The sequence below is a fragment of the Brassica napus genome, chromosome C7 (genome assembly GCF_020379485.1).
Source record: "Brassica napus cultivar Da-Ae chromosome C7, Da-Ae, whole genome shotgun sequence".
NCBI lineage: Eukaryota > Viridiplantae > Streptophyta > Magnoliopsida > Brassicales > Brassicaceae > Brassica > Brassica napus.
Window position 1 is genome coordinate 14,864,022 of NC_063450.1, and position 16,111 is coordinate 14,880,132.

A 16,111-nucleotide genomic window follows, 5' to 3' on the forward strand; every position below is an offset into this window, starting at 1 on the left:
TTCGGCGGTGCCGTGAAATTTACCTTGACGCATTCGAGTTGTTCTCTGAATTCGCTGTCGATTTATCCTAGAGGTTTCTCTACATCTATCAGTTATGTTGTATTGTCTTACTGTTTTGCTTCTAATGCTAGGATTGTCTCTTCTTCAAAGTGTAATACGGAAGTTTAAGTATTAATGAAAGTTGTGTTTCAAAAAAAAAGGATAGTATAGTAGTCACCATAATCTTTATTAAAAGAGTTTCCTTTTTGTTGCCTTATCTGAGATATTAATTTCCTTTTTCAAGGTTGCGTTATTTCCTTTTTTTTTTCCAACCTCTACTCTTTCTTTATATAAACTAAATAGCGCATACGTTTTCTACCACCAAACACCAGTTAAGGGCTTTGCTTTAGTCTCTCTCAAGAAGTCTCAACTAGTTTTATATCTCGCCAAGTTTCTTCTCTCAGTCATATTTTTTTGGCTCAATAATTCGTTCGAAGCGAAACATGGCGATAGAGAAACAAGAGTGCTCTCGTTCGGACGACGATCTCTATTCTCTCGTTTTCCAGACATCCTTGCGACCACCATCTTCTACAAATAAGAAGAGAAACAACCTCGATTCTAACTCGTCCGTACCTTCTACTTGTGCAGTCATCATCATAGACGACGATGACGAAGAGGAAACCCTAGAGTCGAAGAAGAGAAAAAACCTCGATTCTAACTCGTTGACACCTTCTAGTACTGGTGGAGTCATCATCATAAACGACGATGAGGAAGACGAAACCCTAGAGCCTTCAAAGAAGAAGCCAAGATTGGGGTCTTGGTGGGACGACGTTGATTCCTTCGACGAATTAAGTTCCGTGTTCAAGAGGTTACCAATAATGCATTCAAGCTTTTCTTCAACTAATCTTCCCGAGACGAAGACGAAGGAGGATAAGAGATCGTTATCTTCAAGTGATCATGAGAATTTGCTTGGTTACAGCGATAGTGTTACTAGTAACAACAAGGAAAATCAAGATCGTTTAGGATATGGCCACGTGTCGCTTCCAAGTCTTGGCGGCTACGTCAAAGACATCGTAACTCCTGTGGATTCCTGCTTTCCTTCTTCGCCTACTGGTCTTCTGGAGGCGAAGACAAATACAAACAAGGATTACGAAAGCCAATTATCATCATCAAATCATCACGGTGATAATTTCATTGGTTTTAGAGAGGACGAGATTGTCGGTGAGGGTACTGATAATAGCAGTAATAAGGGTATTCGACACGTGTCACTTGAGGAGTTGGGTGTTTCGGTGGAAGATCTCAAGAGTATGCCATGGGAAGCCTTTGATCCGACATGGGAAATTAGGTCCGAGACCATGGATCCTTGGCTTGGTGGCCACGTCAGTGACATGTTCTCTGCTAATTAATCCCTACGCTTAATTGTTCGTTGTTGTTCTTCTTTTCTTAATTCTCCTATATGTAAAACCAACGTCAATTTGATTGATCATGTTAATCATATATTCATCTTGTTAATCTTTTTTTTTTCTGGCTGCGTTCATCTTGTTAATCATATGAGAGAAATTGATGTTTCTATTTGAGATCAGTTCTAAATTGCCTTTAGCTATTTAAAACATTCGAGTCATGGAAAGTCTATTATATTAAACGTAATTAAATAATATACTAAAAACTTACAAATTCAATCTAAATTTTAACTTTGAACTAGTAAAACTGAAAGAGACACAAAAGAATAATATATGGAACACAGTATGGTCTCGTTTACTACAACTACAACTGCGTGGATATATATAAACTCTTAGATATGATTGTAATGATGGTTAGAGATGGACTTCAAATTTTCATCAGGGCCATCTCATGAGATGATGAACTCGGCTTAATATAAGAACCGGTTCGAGAAAAAAGAAACTTGTCAAAGGAAATATAAAAGAGTTAGCCAATCAAATTAAGGAGATATATGCACAATCAAATAGAAGAAGTAGAGAAATTATGGCTTAGAGGTTATTGCTTCTTATTAGAGTTATTAAACCGGATGTACAAATATGATTAAACGGTATTAGATGTTGTATAAAAGTAGAACTAACACAGTACAGATACGGTTAACATGAGTAAAAACATTTTTACACATTCTGGTACACACACTCTCTCATCACTCGTGTTCCTCATCTTCATTGAGCTGATCATCTAATACTTCTAACTAGGTGTTATGTCCGCATATGCAGGCATAATCATTTTATAGTTTCTTATTAATACATGTATTACTAACTAAAATACTATAATGATAACTTATTGTTTATATTTTCATTTCAAAAATTTTATGTATTCTTATAAATATTTTGAGAGTTTCTTTGTACACTATGTTTATTATTAATAAATAAATCTTAAAATCACATAATATTCTCTTTTCATATATATAAAATTAATATTTTTACATGATTAATATTTAGTTATATTTTTTAATTTGTTTTAGTTTTTATCAAAAGATAATTTTCAAATAACAACACAATATATATAGTAATTATCTTTTTTAAGTTAAAATATATTTTTAAGTTTTGGATAATTTTTATTATTACTTTAATCATTTATCTAATCATATAAATTTTATCTTTTTTAACTTAAAATATATTTTTAGGTTTTGGATAATTTTATTTATTAACTTTAATCATTTATCTAAAAAATAAAAATTTAGATTAATTTTTAATTTTTAGGTTTGCGGAATAATCATCTCACAATCAATTATTGACAAAAGAAAATAAATCAATCAAAAATATTTAATATAAATAATTGTTCATGTATTCTAAAAATTTAGAATGAATTAAAATTTAAACATTTTATACATGAAAAAAGTTTTCACAAAATACAAAAAAAAATATTTTTATTATGAAAATTCAGAATCTATTTTCCTTCTTTTAACCCTATAAAAATATATAGATATTTAAAAATGTAATAAGACTATCTTATATATGAATAAGGAAATGGTCAATTAAATTTTAACTAATACCGATTTATATTTTTGTTTAATATTTTTTTCTATATATAAGCATTCTGCTTTTCATTATTTAGTTTTATACGATAGTTACAACTTTATAAAAATAAATTAGAAATAAGGGAAATCTAATATGATGATGTTTATAATAGCAAATCCATGTCTTCATGGACTCAATTTTTCTAAAATGCATAGTAAGATAGAAGAACATCTTTTTCGAAAAAATATAGTAAGAATATCTTTGATAAAAGAGGTGTTCCAGACTGGCATATCATAAAAAATATATTTGATGAGAGACATATCTTTTAGAATGTTAGTTTGAGAATTAAAACTTGTATAAAAATTATTTTAACTTTTTGCTCATCACATCTTCCACAATTTGGTTACACAAATCTTTAATTTTTTATATATACGCTGTTTCCTTGTTTATTATCATTAATAAAGCTCTTATTGAATACCAAAGTAACTAACTTACAATTAAAAATTAATACATTTGTAGAGTTATTGATATAAAATTTTATTAATTTGTAGAGTCGTTAATTTACAAAAAGTTTCTATTTTAGATTTTTCTATTTTTAGAATATTGTTTTTTGAAAAATTAAGAAGCATTTTTGATTATGTATTACATATATTAATTAAATTTTAGAAATTTGACTTTTATATTGTTTTTGTTATACTATTTGGTGTATGAGAAATATATATGTTTCATAGAAGTTAAATGCAGTTTTAGATATAATTTTACTAAATTATATCAAAATATATTAAAGGTTAAGCGATGAGCTTCACTGTGAATATAAAATAAATAATACAATGTTTAGTTCTATTTACATAAACCTTATATATAAATTATTAATTTATGATTTAATAGGACTATATATTTACATATGATTTTTCAAAAAAAAATTATCTTACTATTTTATTTATTTGTATTATATTTTGAACCGGCTCAATTCGAAACCAAAAAAAGTATTAATTTAACGATTTATTAATTTATAGAGTTTTTACCATAGTTAAAAGGATATTTACATACTATATGATACATAGGATAATTACATAATATATGATAATACATAGTATATGTAACTTAATATATACTTTTATATTATTGAGTAATAAAATATATATAATAGTATACCATATAAGTTCCAAAGACGAGAATATATATAATTAATTAGGTGTTTTTCCTGCGGTTGTAGACTTAACTTTTTCTACGAAATATTAGATATATGTTATAAGTTTAAAGACCACAATCATAAATTGTTTTTGTTAATCACTTAATTTTGTTCAACTCTTTTTATCAGATTTTGTTTCATCTTCCTCTTTTTAAAATATGAGAGCATAACCATATACACACATTACACGCAAATAAATAAACTATAGAGGTAAACCTTTTTTAAAATTTCAAAAAACACAAAATCAAAATAAAATTAAAACAGAAATAAAAATATATAATAAAAAGCTAAAACATTAATTGGAATAATGATATTTTGTGGCATACTTATTTTACTATTTCATATACTTTAAAATTTTGTAAAAGAAAATAGGTACTAAGATATAATTATTTTTAAAAAAAATTAGTGATACATGCATACATGATCGTTATAATGGTTTTTGTTTACTAAAAAATTGTGAAAAACATGAAATCTCTTTCTATTATATTTCAGTACGTGAAAAGATCATTAATTTATTATAATATATGAATGTATTGCATCCAACCAAATTAAACTAAGGTATAATAATACAATATTTTATCATTGGTTTAATTTCTTCTTTTTGAGTAACCATTAAGGATAAACATGAATATATTATTTTAAACACGTTTTTGTGGTTAACTGATTGATTATTATAGTTATATATAATTATATATTAATAAATTTAATTATTCATTAAGGGTAGTATCGATATTAACTGTTACAACTTTTAACGTGAAAGCGCTGTTGCGAATAGTATAAATCTTGTATTCTCTCCATTCATTTTAAACGTCATTGATTGAAAGAAAGAGATAGAGTTTTTAGTTTATTAGGCCAAAACATTATTCAGATATTTATTTATCTATTAGTAACGGAATATCACTTAGCAATAAATAGTACGTCAAGGTATATAAATTGTCAATTTATGCGAAGCAAGATATTCATATAGCGAAGATTTTCTACTGCCTCTTTTTCTATCAGATTATGGCACCATCCTGAATAGTGAAGACTGTGAAGTTATAAACTTTCCCACCAACCAACGCGAACAAATAAAGTTGTTGCATTGTGATATTTTTGGTTGAAGACAAGATGTAAAGCACGCCCTCCATATCATCAAGAATATACAAGAATCAGCTCGAAGTTATTCTTTGATTAACCATTCACATCCATTGTAAACTATTTTAACGTCCAGTATCATCGGAAGCAGCCAACGATGATGATTAATGCTTATTAAACTGCCAAATTCCACAATGAAAGCAACTGAGCGTGCCGTGAGGTGACGTACCGTATCACCACGCGCAATACTAAGCTTCAGTCGCTGACATTTGTTATTCTTCAATGGTCACAGCAATTGAAATAGGACGGTTTGAACAAAAGCGCTTCATCACATAAATTATCTTTGGTTTGACCTCAGTAGTAAGAACACGTTGAAGAGTTACGGGAAAAGGAGCCTGAAATATTTTGCAAGAAAAGTTGCAATTCTGCAAAACAAAAATACCACTAAAACTATTTAACTAGAAAGATTCTTAGTCCATCCAAGACTCATCTTTTTGCCTGATGAATTTAATCACGCAAGTACAGGCAAAATATCTTGAGAACAACAACACTTCGAGAAGTCTATCTAAAACCCAAGTTAAAAATCGAAATTAAGAAAGATAAAAACATCTAAAGTAGACCATTCTTCTCCCGCCATGATGCTATCACTCCTGCATATTCCCACCCCAAAAAGAAGATTTGGTTATCCATTATAACTGCATAAAATCAACGAACATGTTTCACCTAAAACTAGAGATACTTACATTTAGCTTCGCAAACATGTTCCCGTAAAAACTTGGCCTCCTTTTTGTTGAACTCCTTCATTTTCTCCTTCAACCGTCTCTGCTCCACCTTCACTTCCCTATCATTTTGATACAAAAAATATCTAAAATGCCAATTAATTTAACTTCCCTTTATCTTCTAGCATAATGTTCACTTAGTAGTATATGAAAAAACACAAACCTGTTGTTGGGATCAATTTCAAGGGCCTTCTTGACATCAAACTCAGCCAAGTCAAAATCAGCTAACTCCATGTAAGCTTGCGCTCTCCTGTATAGGGCTTTCACATTGGCGCTTTCCAGTTCTAACACCTATCATATATCCAAACAACTATTTACCCATTACTACCCCTTTGTTTCAACTCGGCTTTGAATTGTAAAAGAAAGCATATGTAGTCTTAACAGCCAAATAGTTTACCTTTGTGCATAGCTGCTTGTAGTCTTGCAACTTCAGTTTGCAGGCTGCATCATTCAGATTGCAAGCCACTTTCAATGCTTTTGCTTGCTTCTTCATCTTCATCACAGCTCTATCAAGTCCATCGATCACTTTCTCTGTTTAAGCATCTAGGAAATGAGTTACATCGATAAAGTCCGGAGCATCCCACAGAAAGTTTTGAAGATACTTTTAGAACCGTAGTTTACCTTCATCTGTTTTGAACTCAAAGGGTTCCTCGCCTTCACCACGACCTTTCTTCAGGAATACAGTGTTGGAACTCGTTTTTGACAAAGTGGTGTGAACCAATTTTCCGATGGGTTTTTCGACGGAGACATATGTCGGAAGAACCGGAACTTGGGCACGATACAATCGTCACCGTGAACATTATGAGTTAGTGTATTTGGTTGTCAAAATCAGAGTTATATTGAATGAGAAATGAAAGTTCAAAATGAGTGACATGCAAAACTTATAAAGTTTTAAATTTGGCTAAATATAAAATATTTAGCAAATTCGATCACTTTGGATATATGAGTTGGAATTTGAACTTAAATTTGTTAATTGGACATTACGTCAATTAACTTATTTAGTTATTCTTATTCATGATAATTTGTATATTTATATATCTATCTATATCTATAATAATAAAGTATACACGTGTCGGCTCTGGACTTATGTTTCGATAATGAATCTATATGGGCCGTCATTTGGTTGTGAAAGTTCCGTTTGTTTTTATTGGCTGGGCCTATCATTATATCTCGGCCTGGGATTCCGCTAGGGTTTCTTAATCGCTTTCTCTTTGTTACTCGGAGCCGTAGACATTCAGATTCAGATGGCTATGGTTTCTGATTAAAAAAAAAAAAAAATGAAATGTTTGCCATTCTCCTTAACTCCACCATTAATCCAATCTTTAAGCTACGCCCACCTTCCATCTCATTTACTGGGTATCATTATCGGCGGATGTAACGGCTTGGAGCTCGACCTATAAATGGCTCTTTTGGGATCGATCAAGACCTACATCGGTTAACGCATAACCATCAAATATGTCTAATTCAAACGTTCTTCTCGCCAATTTAAAAGCCGGCTGTCTGGTAAGGTTCTGGGAGCTAGAAAGGTGGAGAGTTAATGATTGGGACATGGTCTTGAGGAGGCTTTATCTGTGTCTTGTGACTGTTATATACGTATTTTACGACTCCTGATTGGAATAATTTTTGGTATATTCTTCTCTTTCAGTCAACTCTTATCCAAGAGATCATCCTCATCTCGGTGAAGGTTCTGTGTAATTCGCTCAGTGGATTTGATGTCACACGGAGCCAAATTTGAAAGGCACGGCTCAAAGCCAAATTTGAAACTGATAATGTACGCCCTGAAGTGTTAACGTAAGTTGCAAAGAGGATCCTCATCATTCACTTGCGCAGCAGGTAATACATTTTTAATACACTATCAACCATTATTCGCAGTTCATCTGTTACCAATCTCATTTTTTTTCTCTCTCTACCGAGTCCATCTGGCTGTTTATGATGCATCTGATACGGCTGTCTTTGTGTCATTCGACACTGCAATGGCTCAACTTACGAATGTTCGAGCTGCAGAAGTATCCCAACTCACTTGATTGCTGACTCATCTAATATCACCGCCTAAGCTGTTAAAAGTAAATTCCTCTCATGGTCTAAACAAGGGTGCCTTGCCTTCGCTACTTCTGGAATGATAAGAGGGAGCTACAGCCTCAATAGACGTGGTGCATAATGAACTTTTACACGGTGTTATAAAACTACAGATGGTCACCCACTTCGAGGATGGGCGCGGCAGAAAAATGCATGTAATGCTTAACTTCCCACCTGGTAGTTGTATGTTCGTTTAATAACTTCGAAAGCTTTTGCCTTGACAGTTTTAATAATATTTACCTTTCATTATCTGTTATTGTTGTAATTAAAGTAACCTTGGTATCCCATCGTTTAAATGGTTCCCCCCAAGATCACTGTAACATCATAATTAGAACCTAAAAACTTTTATCTTAATCAGTTTCCAAGTTTGGTGCTTCATAAATAAATGTGAACAAAAATCAGAAGTCACAGTATCTTAAGGTTTGAAATCTGTGTTAAGCTTGCTGGTGGCTGTGAGCTGATTGTTCTTTTAAGTTCATAATGTTTCCACAAGTTGGAAGGTCCAGATAAAATATACGAGAAGACTAAACTGGAACGTGAAATAAATAAACACACAACTTTATGAGTCACAAATACAAAGTGTCCAGCTGCTTGAGTTTACAGACTGAGAGGGTAGGTCACCATATAACAGATTATCAGAGGAATCCTCAACAATAGAGCATATTAATCTCATATGTAAAAACATTAAAGATGTGTTTATAAGTAAGACTTGCAGATAAACAACATAACCACAGTTTCCAATCTCATCTGAAATTTGACTTTTAAAATCATAATATATTATCAACAACACACATATGATCTAACACTACACAACCATTTCATGTACGAAATATCAGTCTATATATCAACGGAAAGGTTGATGACTTTAAGAAAATAATAAAAAATGTCACAACTAAAACTAAGACTTAAGTAAAACATATGTTGCAAACATGCTAACCTTGATTTATAGCTTCACTGGAGATGAGACACTGCAACCAGACCAGACTCCCAAAAGAGATGTAGGATAAAGTGTGGTGATAGAGGATGATTCCTTCTGCCACTGAAGAAGCTAAAGTGTTCTAGGAAACTGTGACATAATCAATAGACCAAGAATCCAACAAATAGTTTTGTTATAAAAAAAGTTCAAAAAATGCTAAAATAATTTACAAAACATAATAACAAAACACTAAAAAAAAGAAAAAAATCATTATATATTGAAAATCTAATATAAACTTAAACAAAAATGTATTATAAAACATCATTTATTGTTAAATAGTATATATTAATTATTATTTGTGACATTACTGAAACTATTTATATATTACTTTTTAATTTTATCACATTACATTATTTTCAATTGATTAATTTTGGATGTGGCCTAATTTATTATTGTGAAAAAATCAATTATTCTAATAGTATTAAAGTTATACTCTTAATTGTTTTTTAAAAATGAGTTTTTCTTACTTTTGATTTTCTTTAACTATTTCAAAGTGAAATAGAAATGAAAAAGAAGAAATATAATTCACTACATTTTTCTTAATTTTTCAATTTCATGGTTTTGTGTTTTCTAACAAAAAAAAATGTGAGTGATTTTTTGAACTCAAACCAACAAAATTTAATAAAAGTTTCAATTTAATTTAAGAATAAAATCATATTATAGTTAAAATTTCATTTGAAGTAAATTTCTAAATGTTTAATTAATTAAAATATGTTTTAACATAATATAGTTTTAGTGTAAACTCTCTCGCCCATAGCAAAATTACTAGGGCGGGATAACCACTAGTAAAATTATAAACCCAAGCAAAATATAATAAAAGTTGTTGAACTGGTCAAAACCAAGACATTACTTTACAAAAGCTAACTTACGAGAATCTTGGAAATCAATGCCATTATTACAATTGATTCGTACCTTGGCTGACTCCTTAGATTGCATAACGTGCACTTTCTTTTGATTATAAAAGGAGAGCACTTGTGTAGAAAGCAACATACCCGAGACAAAACAATTCCTCATATTATTATTTTTCTTCTTTCTCTTTGATATTTCACAGTATACACAAAACTAGTTTCGCCGTTTCTGATAGAGTGACGTAAATCAGAAGATTTTTTGCAGTTGTATCTTGGGACTCATTACGTTATCGAATCGTCGCACTACGGGACATATTTTGAGTTAAGGAAAGAGATAATATCTCGTTTCTGCAGTTGTATCATCATTCTCTTAATCTTTGGTATAATTTTATCAAATTTATTCTTTATAATATTCGGTTCTCCTCTAGTTTATATAATACGGTCCTATCATACAGTGCCATCTTGAAGTTTCCCTATCAATTTCACTGCCAGAAAGGAACAGATAAAAGACATAAGAAACTGATTTTGGATGAATGCACCGAAATTTGTCTTACATTGTTTTACATTGTGGTTGAACCATCAGAAGAACCTTTTCAGCCTTCTTCATGGTCTTCACAGCCTTAGCAAGTGCAGGACAGAAATAACCTATCAATGAGAAAGAACGTCAGAGAAGGAATATACACTATCTGACATGCCCATCCATCATTGCTCAGAAGAAATCAAAGCTCTAAACCATCTTTAACAGTGAACTCCACACCATCAGATTTCCCAACCACCGTACCGTCCTCAAGCTTAGACTCATACTTCACTGAATAAACAGAAACGCAGGAACATACGGCTAAAGAAACGGAAGTGCACGCCAATCTCTAACGTAAGCCAGAAAGAAAGTGGATACTCACCAAGAACTTCATCGAGATCCTTTGGGGTTTCCCACTTCTCTCGAATCTTGTTAAAGACACCGCCATCTTTGCAAATGTCCTTCACACTAGACCACGAGAGCAGCTCCACATCAAACTGAAGCGTGGCATTTGCAGGGAGCCAGATTCCCCATACGCCAGCTCCGAAGGCATAGTAAAGACAGAGCGTTTTCTCCTTTATTCATTGTCTTCATACCAATATCCCATCCTTTAATAACCTGGCCTCCAACACACAATGCCAGGAAGAGAAAAAGAAGAATAAGCCAACAATGACACATATGAACAATAGCATTCAGAGAACTCGAGCTTAACAACAATTACTACATCTTAACTCAATAATTCAGAGAACTCGTTTTCGAGTTGAAATCTTCCAAACTAGTCTCCATGTTACAGTAAGCTAAACAATGGCCTCAAAGATAAGAGATTCAATGCACTAGTCACCTTGTCCTAGCTAGAGTGAATTTGAAAGGCGTGCCTCCTCTGTCTGTCGCGGCTGGAATCGTCCATCAAGCATAGACAAAATCTGGAGCAGCTTTTAAATGGAATCAAATGTTTACCTTCAACTTCATCGCCTTAAATTTATCAGGAGTCTCGAATCCTTCACCTTCCTTAATAAGCTTCTTCTTCAAGCCTTGTTGGATCTCCTTCTCCTCACCGACTTTCAGAAACGATGCATCGTCACCCAAGTCCATGTCGTCGTCGTCGTTCATTCCACCGACCGGAGGCATCTCCTTGGCAACTTGGTTAGAGCCTTGGTGCACTACATACATACTCATCATATGATCATTGTATCTCTACACCATGTCCCCATCATTAGAGAAAATCAAACACATAGAATATAGTCAAAAAAGCGTTTTAAAACCAATGCAATAACAATAGAGAACGATGTTGTTACCAAATTGTAGAAGCTTTGATAATAACATTTACTATTTGATAGTGGACCTTGATCATATCTTATCCCATTCGTGAGCTTGGACTGTAAAATGGAACAAAATGAATTACAAATCTAATCCCAATGAAGAGACGCAAAAGAGCGTTTCGCATACCTTGACTGACACCAGTTTGCTGCTCTGTCACATCAGCTGTCTTCTTCTTCGCATATGCTGAAGAATATCATCAGAAACAACGAAACGATCAACTAAGATGGGATTGATAGCAACCTTATCTATTCAACCTCAATTTTTTTAAAAAGGTTGATGGAAACAAATATACAGAAAAACAGATTTATACTTTATGCAAGAACGATTAGCAGAACCAAAACTCGAGCAGCTTTCATGGAAGATGCATGGCTCATTGTCGTCTTCTTACGGAAGATCTTTTTCAGGATAGTCACGTTTATAAAATGAAGTGAATATAATGGGTATACATCACATTAAAATATACTCCCTCTCTTCCTTAATAATAGACTTTTAAAAAAAAAGTATGTTTCAGAAAAATGTATTTTTTGGATTTTCTGCGAAAAAATTATAAACTTCAAAAAAATTAATTGACTTTATTGAATTAATATTGGTTAAAAGTTATTGAAAACTGAAAATTACAGAAAACAATACATTTGTTATGACAGTTTAATGTGTTTTTTTAATATATATGAAAATACTAAAAAATCTATCTCCGTGGAACAAATGAGTATAGCACATGAAATTCGTAATTAATCACATCCAGGGTTTTTATGTCACACTCTTGATTAACGTGTTTGAAGTGGCGGGACATATAACGTATGAGCAGAGCAGAGACACAGAGCAAAGCACAGACGTTAACATTGTGCACAGAAATCCAACTGATTAAAGCTTCATTGTGCAAACAAATGGGATATAAAAAGTGGTTTATATATACATAACTACACAAATATATAGGATCAAGTTCACAAAGAATTTTGTGAATTGCCTGAAAGATGCATGTCTTCTCTTGGTGAATATGAGAAATCACAGCTTTGTGACGGCCGAAATCACAATAGTAAGGGCGTCCATAAATAACGGTACTATTTTATATAAAGATGAGCGAATGTTGGTATTCTTGAAGAGAAAAAGTCGTACATATATTTTATGGTCATAAGACCTCAGACATCATCATTCTTAGGACATGATCTTGAATCCTTGGCTTCCTAGAAACAACAGAATATATGCCTACCCTATGGCCGAGTCTTCAGTCTTTCAATCACTATACTTCAACCTGAATGTATCTAATCATGAAGATCAAAACTTGATCATAACCCGCATAGTTTGGATAATTTGTAAGCCATCTTTAAATTTCGCCCTTTTAGCAGATCTGATCGTCTTCCAGATGAACATAACCCGATCATCCCTTGTTCAAAAAATACACCTCATCCATCAACGTTCTATAGTTCCTTTCGCCCATCACCGGATCTCTTTTCTTCCAATCCTCGAGCAGCTCAAGAGCTTCATTCCCTCTGCCTTCTCTGCACAACTCCGCCAAGACCGTATTATAAGTCAACATATCCGGAGAGAGAGAATTCGTCAACATGTCAAACACAACCTCGACCGCTTCGTCCAATCTCCTTTCCATTGCAAGGCTACAAATCAGAACCATGTAACAACTCCCACTAGGAACCATTCCCTTGCTTCTCATCTCCTTGTAAAACCCTAAACCCTGTTCCACCCTTCCTTTCTCACAAAGCCCTTTCGTCAAGTAACCATACGTATAAGCATTAGGCTCGGACCCGTACAGAGGCATCTCACGGAACACCCTTAAAGCCTCATCAACCTCAAGACACTTTGCATACGCTTTAATAATCATGTTCAACACATACGTATCAGGAATCACTCCGCTCGACTTCATCTGCTTAGTGAGCGATCTAACGGCGTGGAGATACACATAGCAGACATTCAACTTGTTGAATCTCTTGAGCAATGAGCTTAGAAGCAAAGTATAGGTCTCAAGGTCAGGTCTCGAGTCGTTATCTGATCGAAGCATCTTGTTGTAAACATCGAAAGCTCGATTGAAAAGGAACTTACGGCCGCAGCAGAATCGGATGATGGTGTTGTAGAGAGGAACGCTCATCTCGCAAGCGCCGGCGACGACTTCGTCGATTAGGGTTTCGGCGAACTTGTTACGTTTTCCGGCGATTGCTTGTTTGATCATAGAGTGGTAAGCCTCGTGGTTGTGCTTGTAGCCTCGCTGCTGAGCTGTCCAGCGGAATATGTCGTACGCCATATCCGGATCGGACTGGGCACGCAACGCCGCCACCACGTCGGGGTGTGTGAAGCCTGGTTTCAGATTCTGGATCCACGTCTCGAATTGGGTTTCGAGGGGAGTCCGGGTTCGGATCCGGGAAGGGGACGGGTTTGATTGAGGCGGAGATGAGGCGGAGGAGAAAGATATGGGTAGGCGACTCACGGCGGAGGAAAGGCAAGGCGGAGGTAAATTCCAGGCGCGCTTTACGGAGGAGAGGAGTATGATGCGACGGAGGGCTGCTGACATCGTACCAGCGGCGGTGGAGCAAGACTTGATCGACGTCTGCGTTTGTGTTCTAGTGAGGAGGAAGCTATGATCCAGTGTGGCCGTTCGTATTACAGATTGGATAAAGCCCACAGAGACGGGTTCTGGAGTAGGGTTATCGCATTTTAAATTTTACCATAATTATTTATTTGTCCTTTTTTTTTTTTAAAAGCTAATTTATTATGATCTATATGAGAAATATTACTAGCCCTGGGACGGATCCGGATATCCGGAAAATTTAGGGTATCCGGATTCGGATCCGGATCCGTCGAATCCGTGGATTTAATATCCGGATCCGGATTCGTGGTTTCCGGATATCCGGGTTTCGGATATCCGTCTCGATATTCTATTATCCGCGGATATCCGGATCCGGATCCGGATCCGTCAAAATAATTAAAAATAATTTTTTAACAAAAAATATTAATTTTTTAACAAAAAATATTATTTTTTTAACAAAAAATATTAATTTTTTTAACAAAAAATACTAATTTTTTTTAATATAATACATAAATTAAATATTTATAAATATATTTATATATGTTTATAATATTGTAAAACTAAAATATAAGATTATAAGATTAATTCATGTATAAATATTAATATATCAAATATAAATATTAATAAAATTTAAAAATTTAATGTATTTTAAAAATACGGATCCGGATCCGGATATCCGGACCTAAAAATTACGATATCCGGATCCGGATTCGGTTTGCACGGATCCAAGATTTTACCATCCGGATTCGGATCCGGGCACCCCGGATATCCTATTTTCGGAGCGGATCCGGAGCGGATCTCAGATCGAATCTGGATCTCGGATAATAAGTCTCAGGCCTAAATATTACATTTATTTGTCTATTAAAATTGTAACTTTTATTTAATGTTTCCCTAAATAACCGTAAGTACACTGTACACATGCTACTTTAATGAAAAACTTATGATACATAAACTTACTGAAATAAGAGAAGGAATGAACAAATCGCTAGGGAATTGGATGGTATGCACGGTTTCCACCACCTCGTTTATCTTTTCCTTGTATCATGGTCTAGTCCATATCTTTGAAGGGGTTTTATTGGCCTTTTGAAACCATGGCCAAAATGCCCAAAATTGTCGTATAAGAATTAGAGCATGATTAACCTCAATTCTTAATTTGAGATTTTTAATTCATGATTTGACTTTTTTTTTTTTTCTTTTTACATTTTTCGGCTAAAGAGACGGTTCTTATATCTCTTATTTAAGAGACGGTTCTTAGCTTTTCCTAGTTAAAAGCTAAGAACCTCATCCTAAAAGCCCGAATTAATCAGGGTCTTAGGAACTCTTGCGTATTGCGTATAGTCAGGTCAATCAAAACCTATGTATTTTGAAACCACACCAAAATTGTCGCAAACAAAAACACCAACACCGGAAACTTCCAATCATGTGAAATATTTCCAAATACACACCAAAATGATAAGAACAAAGCAACAATTTATCGACAATGATGATTATAATCAAGATCCAAACATATGTATTTCGAAGCGTTATCTCTCTGGGGGCCTGACATCAACCCTTCTTGGTCGATCCTTCGCGATGCTCTCTCTGTAGCATCACGCTGTTGAGTCTCTGTAGACTCCAACTGAACATCTTCTACACGCTCCTCTTGATTTTCTGTGAGTTCCTGCATATCGATCACTTCATGGTCATCTTGCAGCTCCACCTGTGATGTGCCCTTGAGTGGCGCACCGGGCAAAACAGACATGCATGGTTTGATCATGGAAAACAATAATGATATATGTTCATTGTTTGACTCATATCTTCCAAACCACATGGCTTCTACGCATGAAATCACTTTGGGAATATGCTCAACTCAATTAT

At 33.8% G+C, this 16,111-nt stretch overlaps 3 protein-coding genes and 1 long non-coding RNA gene across 4 annotated transcripts; 2 read left to right on the plus strand and 2 right to left on the minus strand.

Moving 5' to 3' along the window:
- Position 1: 1 nt before the first annotated feature.
- Positions 2–2,224, plus strand: LOC125589797. The gene has a single exon (XM_048762240.1). The coding sequence runs from the start codon at positions 483–485 to the stop codon at positions 1,383–1,385; it is 903 nt and encodes a 300-aa protein (XP_048618197.1). The 5' UTR covers positions 2–482; the 3' UTR covers positions 1,386–2,224.
- A 301-nt stretch (positions 2,225–2,525) lies between these two features.
- LOC125589806 (peptidyl-prolyl cis-trans isomerase FKBP62) lies at positions 2,526–6,718 on the minus strand. The gene is made up of 3 exons (XM_048762288.1): positions 6,382–6,718; positions 6,148–6,275; positions 2,526–6,046 (listed from the first exon to the last, which is right to left on the minus strand). Exons 1-3 carry the CDS (start codon positions 6,481–6,483, stop codon positions 5,935–5,937), a joined length of 342 nt encoding a protein of 113 aa, XP_048618245.1. The 5' UTR covers positions 6,484–6,718; the 3' UTR covers positions 2,526–5,934.
- Positions 6,718–8,414, plus strand: LOC106375702. Its single transcript, XR_001275330.3, has 2 exons — positions 6,718–7,487; positions 7,630–8,414. It is a non-coding gene; the product is annotated as an uncharacterized LOC106375702 (long non-coding RNA).
- A 4,381-nt stretch (positions 8,415–12,795) lies between these two features.
- Positions 12,796–14,380, minus strand: LOC106375701 (pentatricopeptide repeat-containing protein At3g25210, mitochondrial). Its single transcript, XM_013815683.3, has one exon. The coding sequence runs from the start codon at positions 14,237–14,239 to the stop codon at positions 13,097–13,099; it is 1,143 nt and encodes a 380-aa protein (XP_013671137.1). The 5' UTR covers positions 14,240–14,380; the 3' UTR covers positions 12,796–13,096.
- Between the last annotated feature and the right edge of the window lie 1,731 nt (positions 14,381–16,111).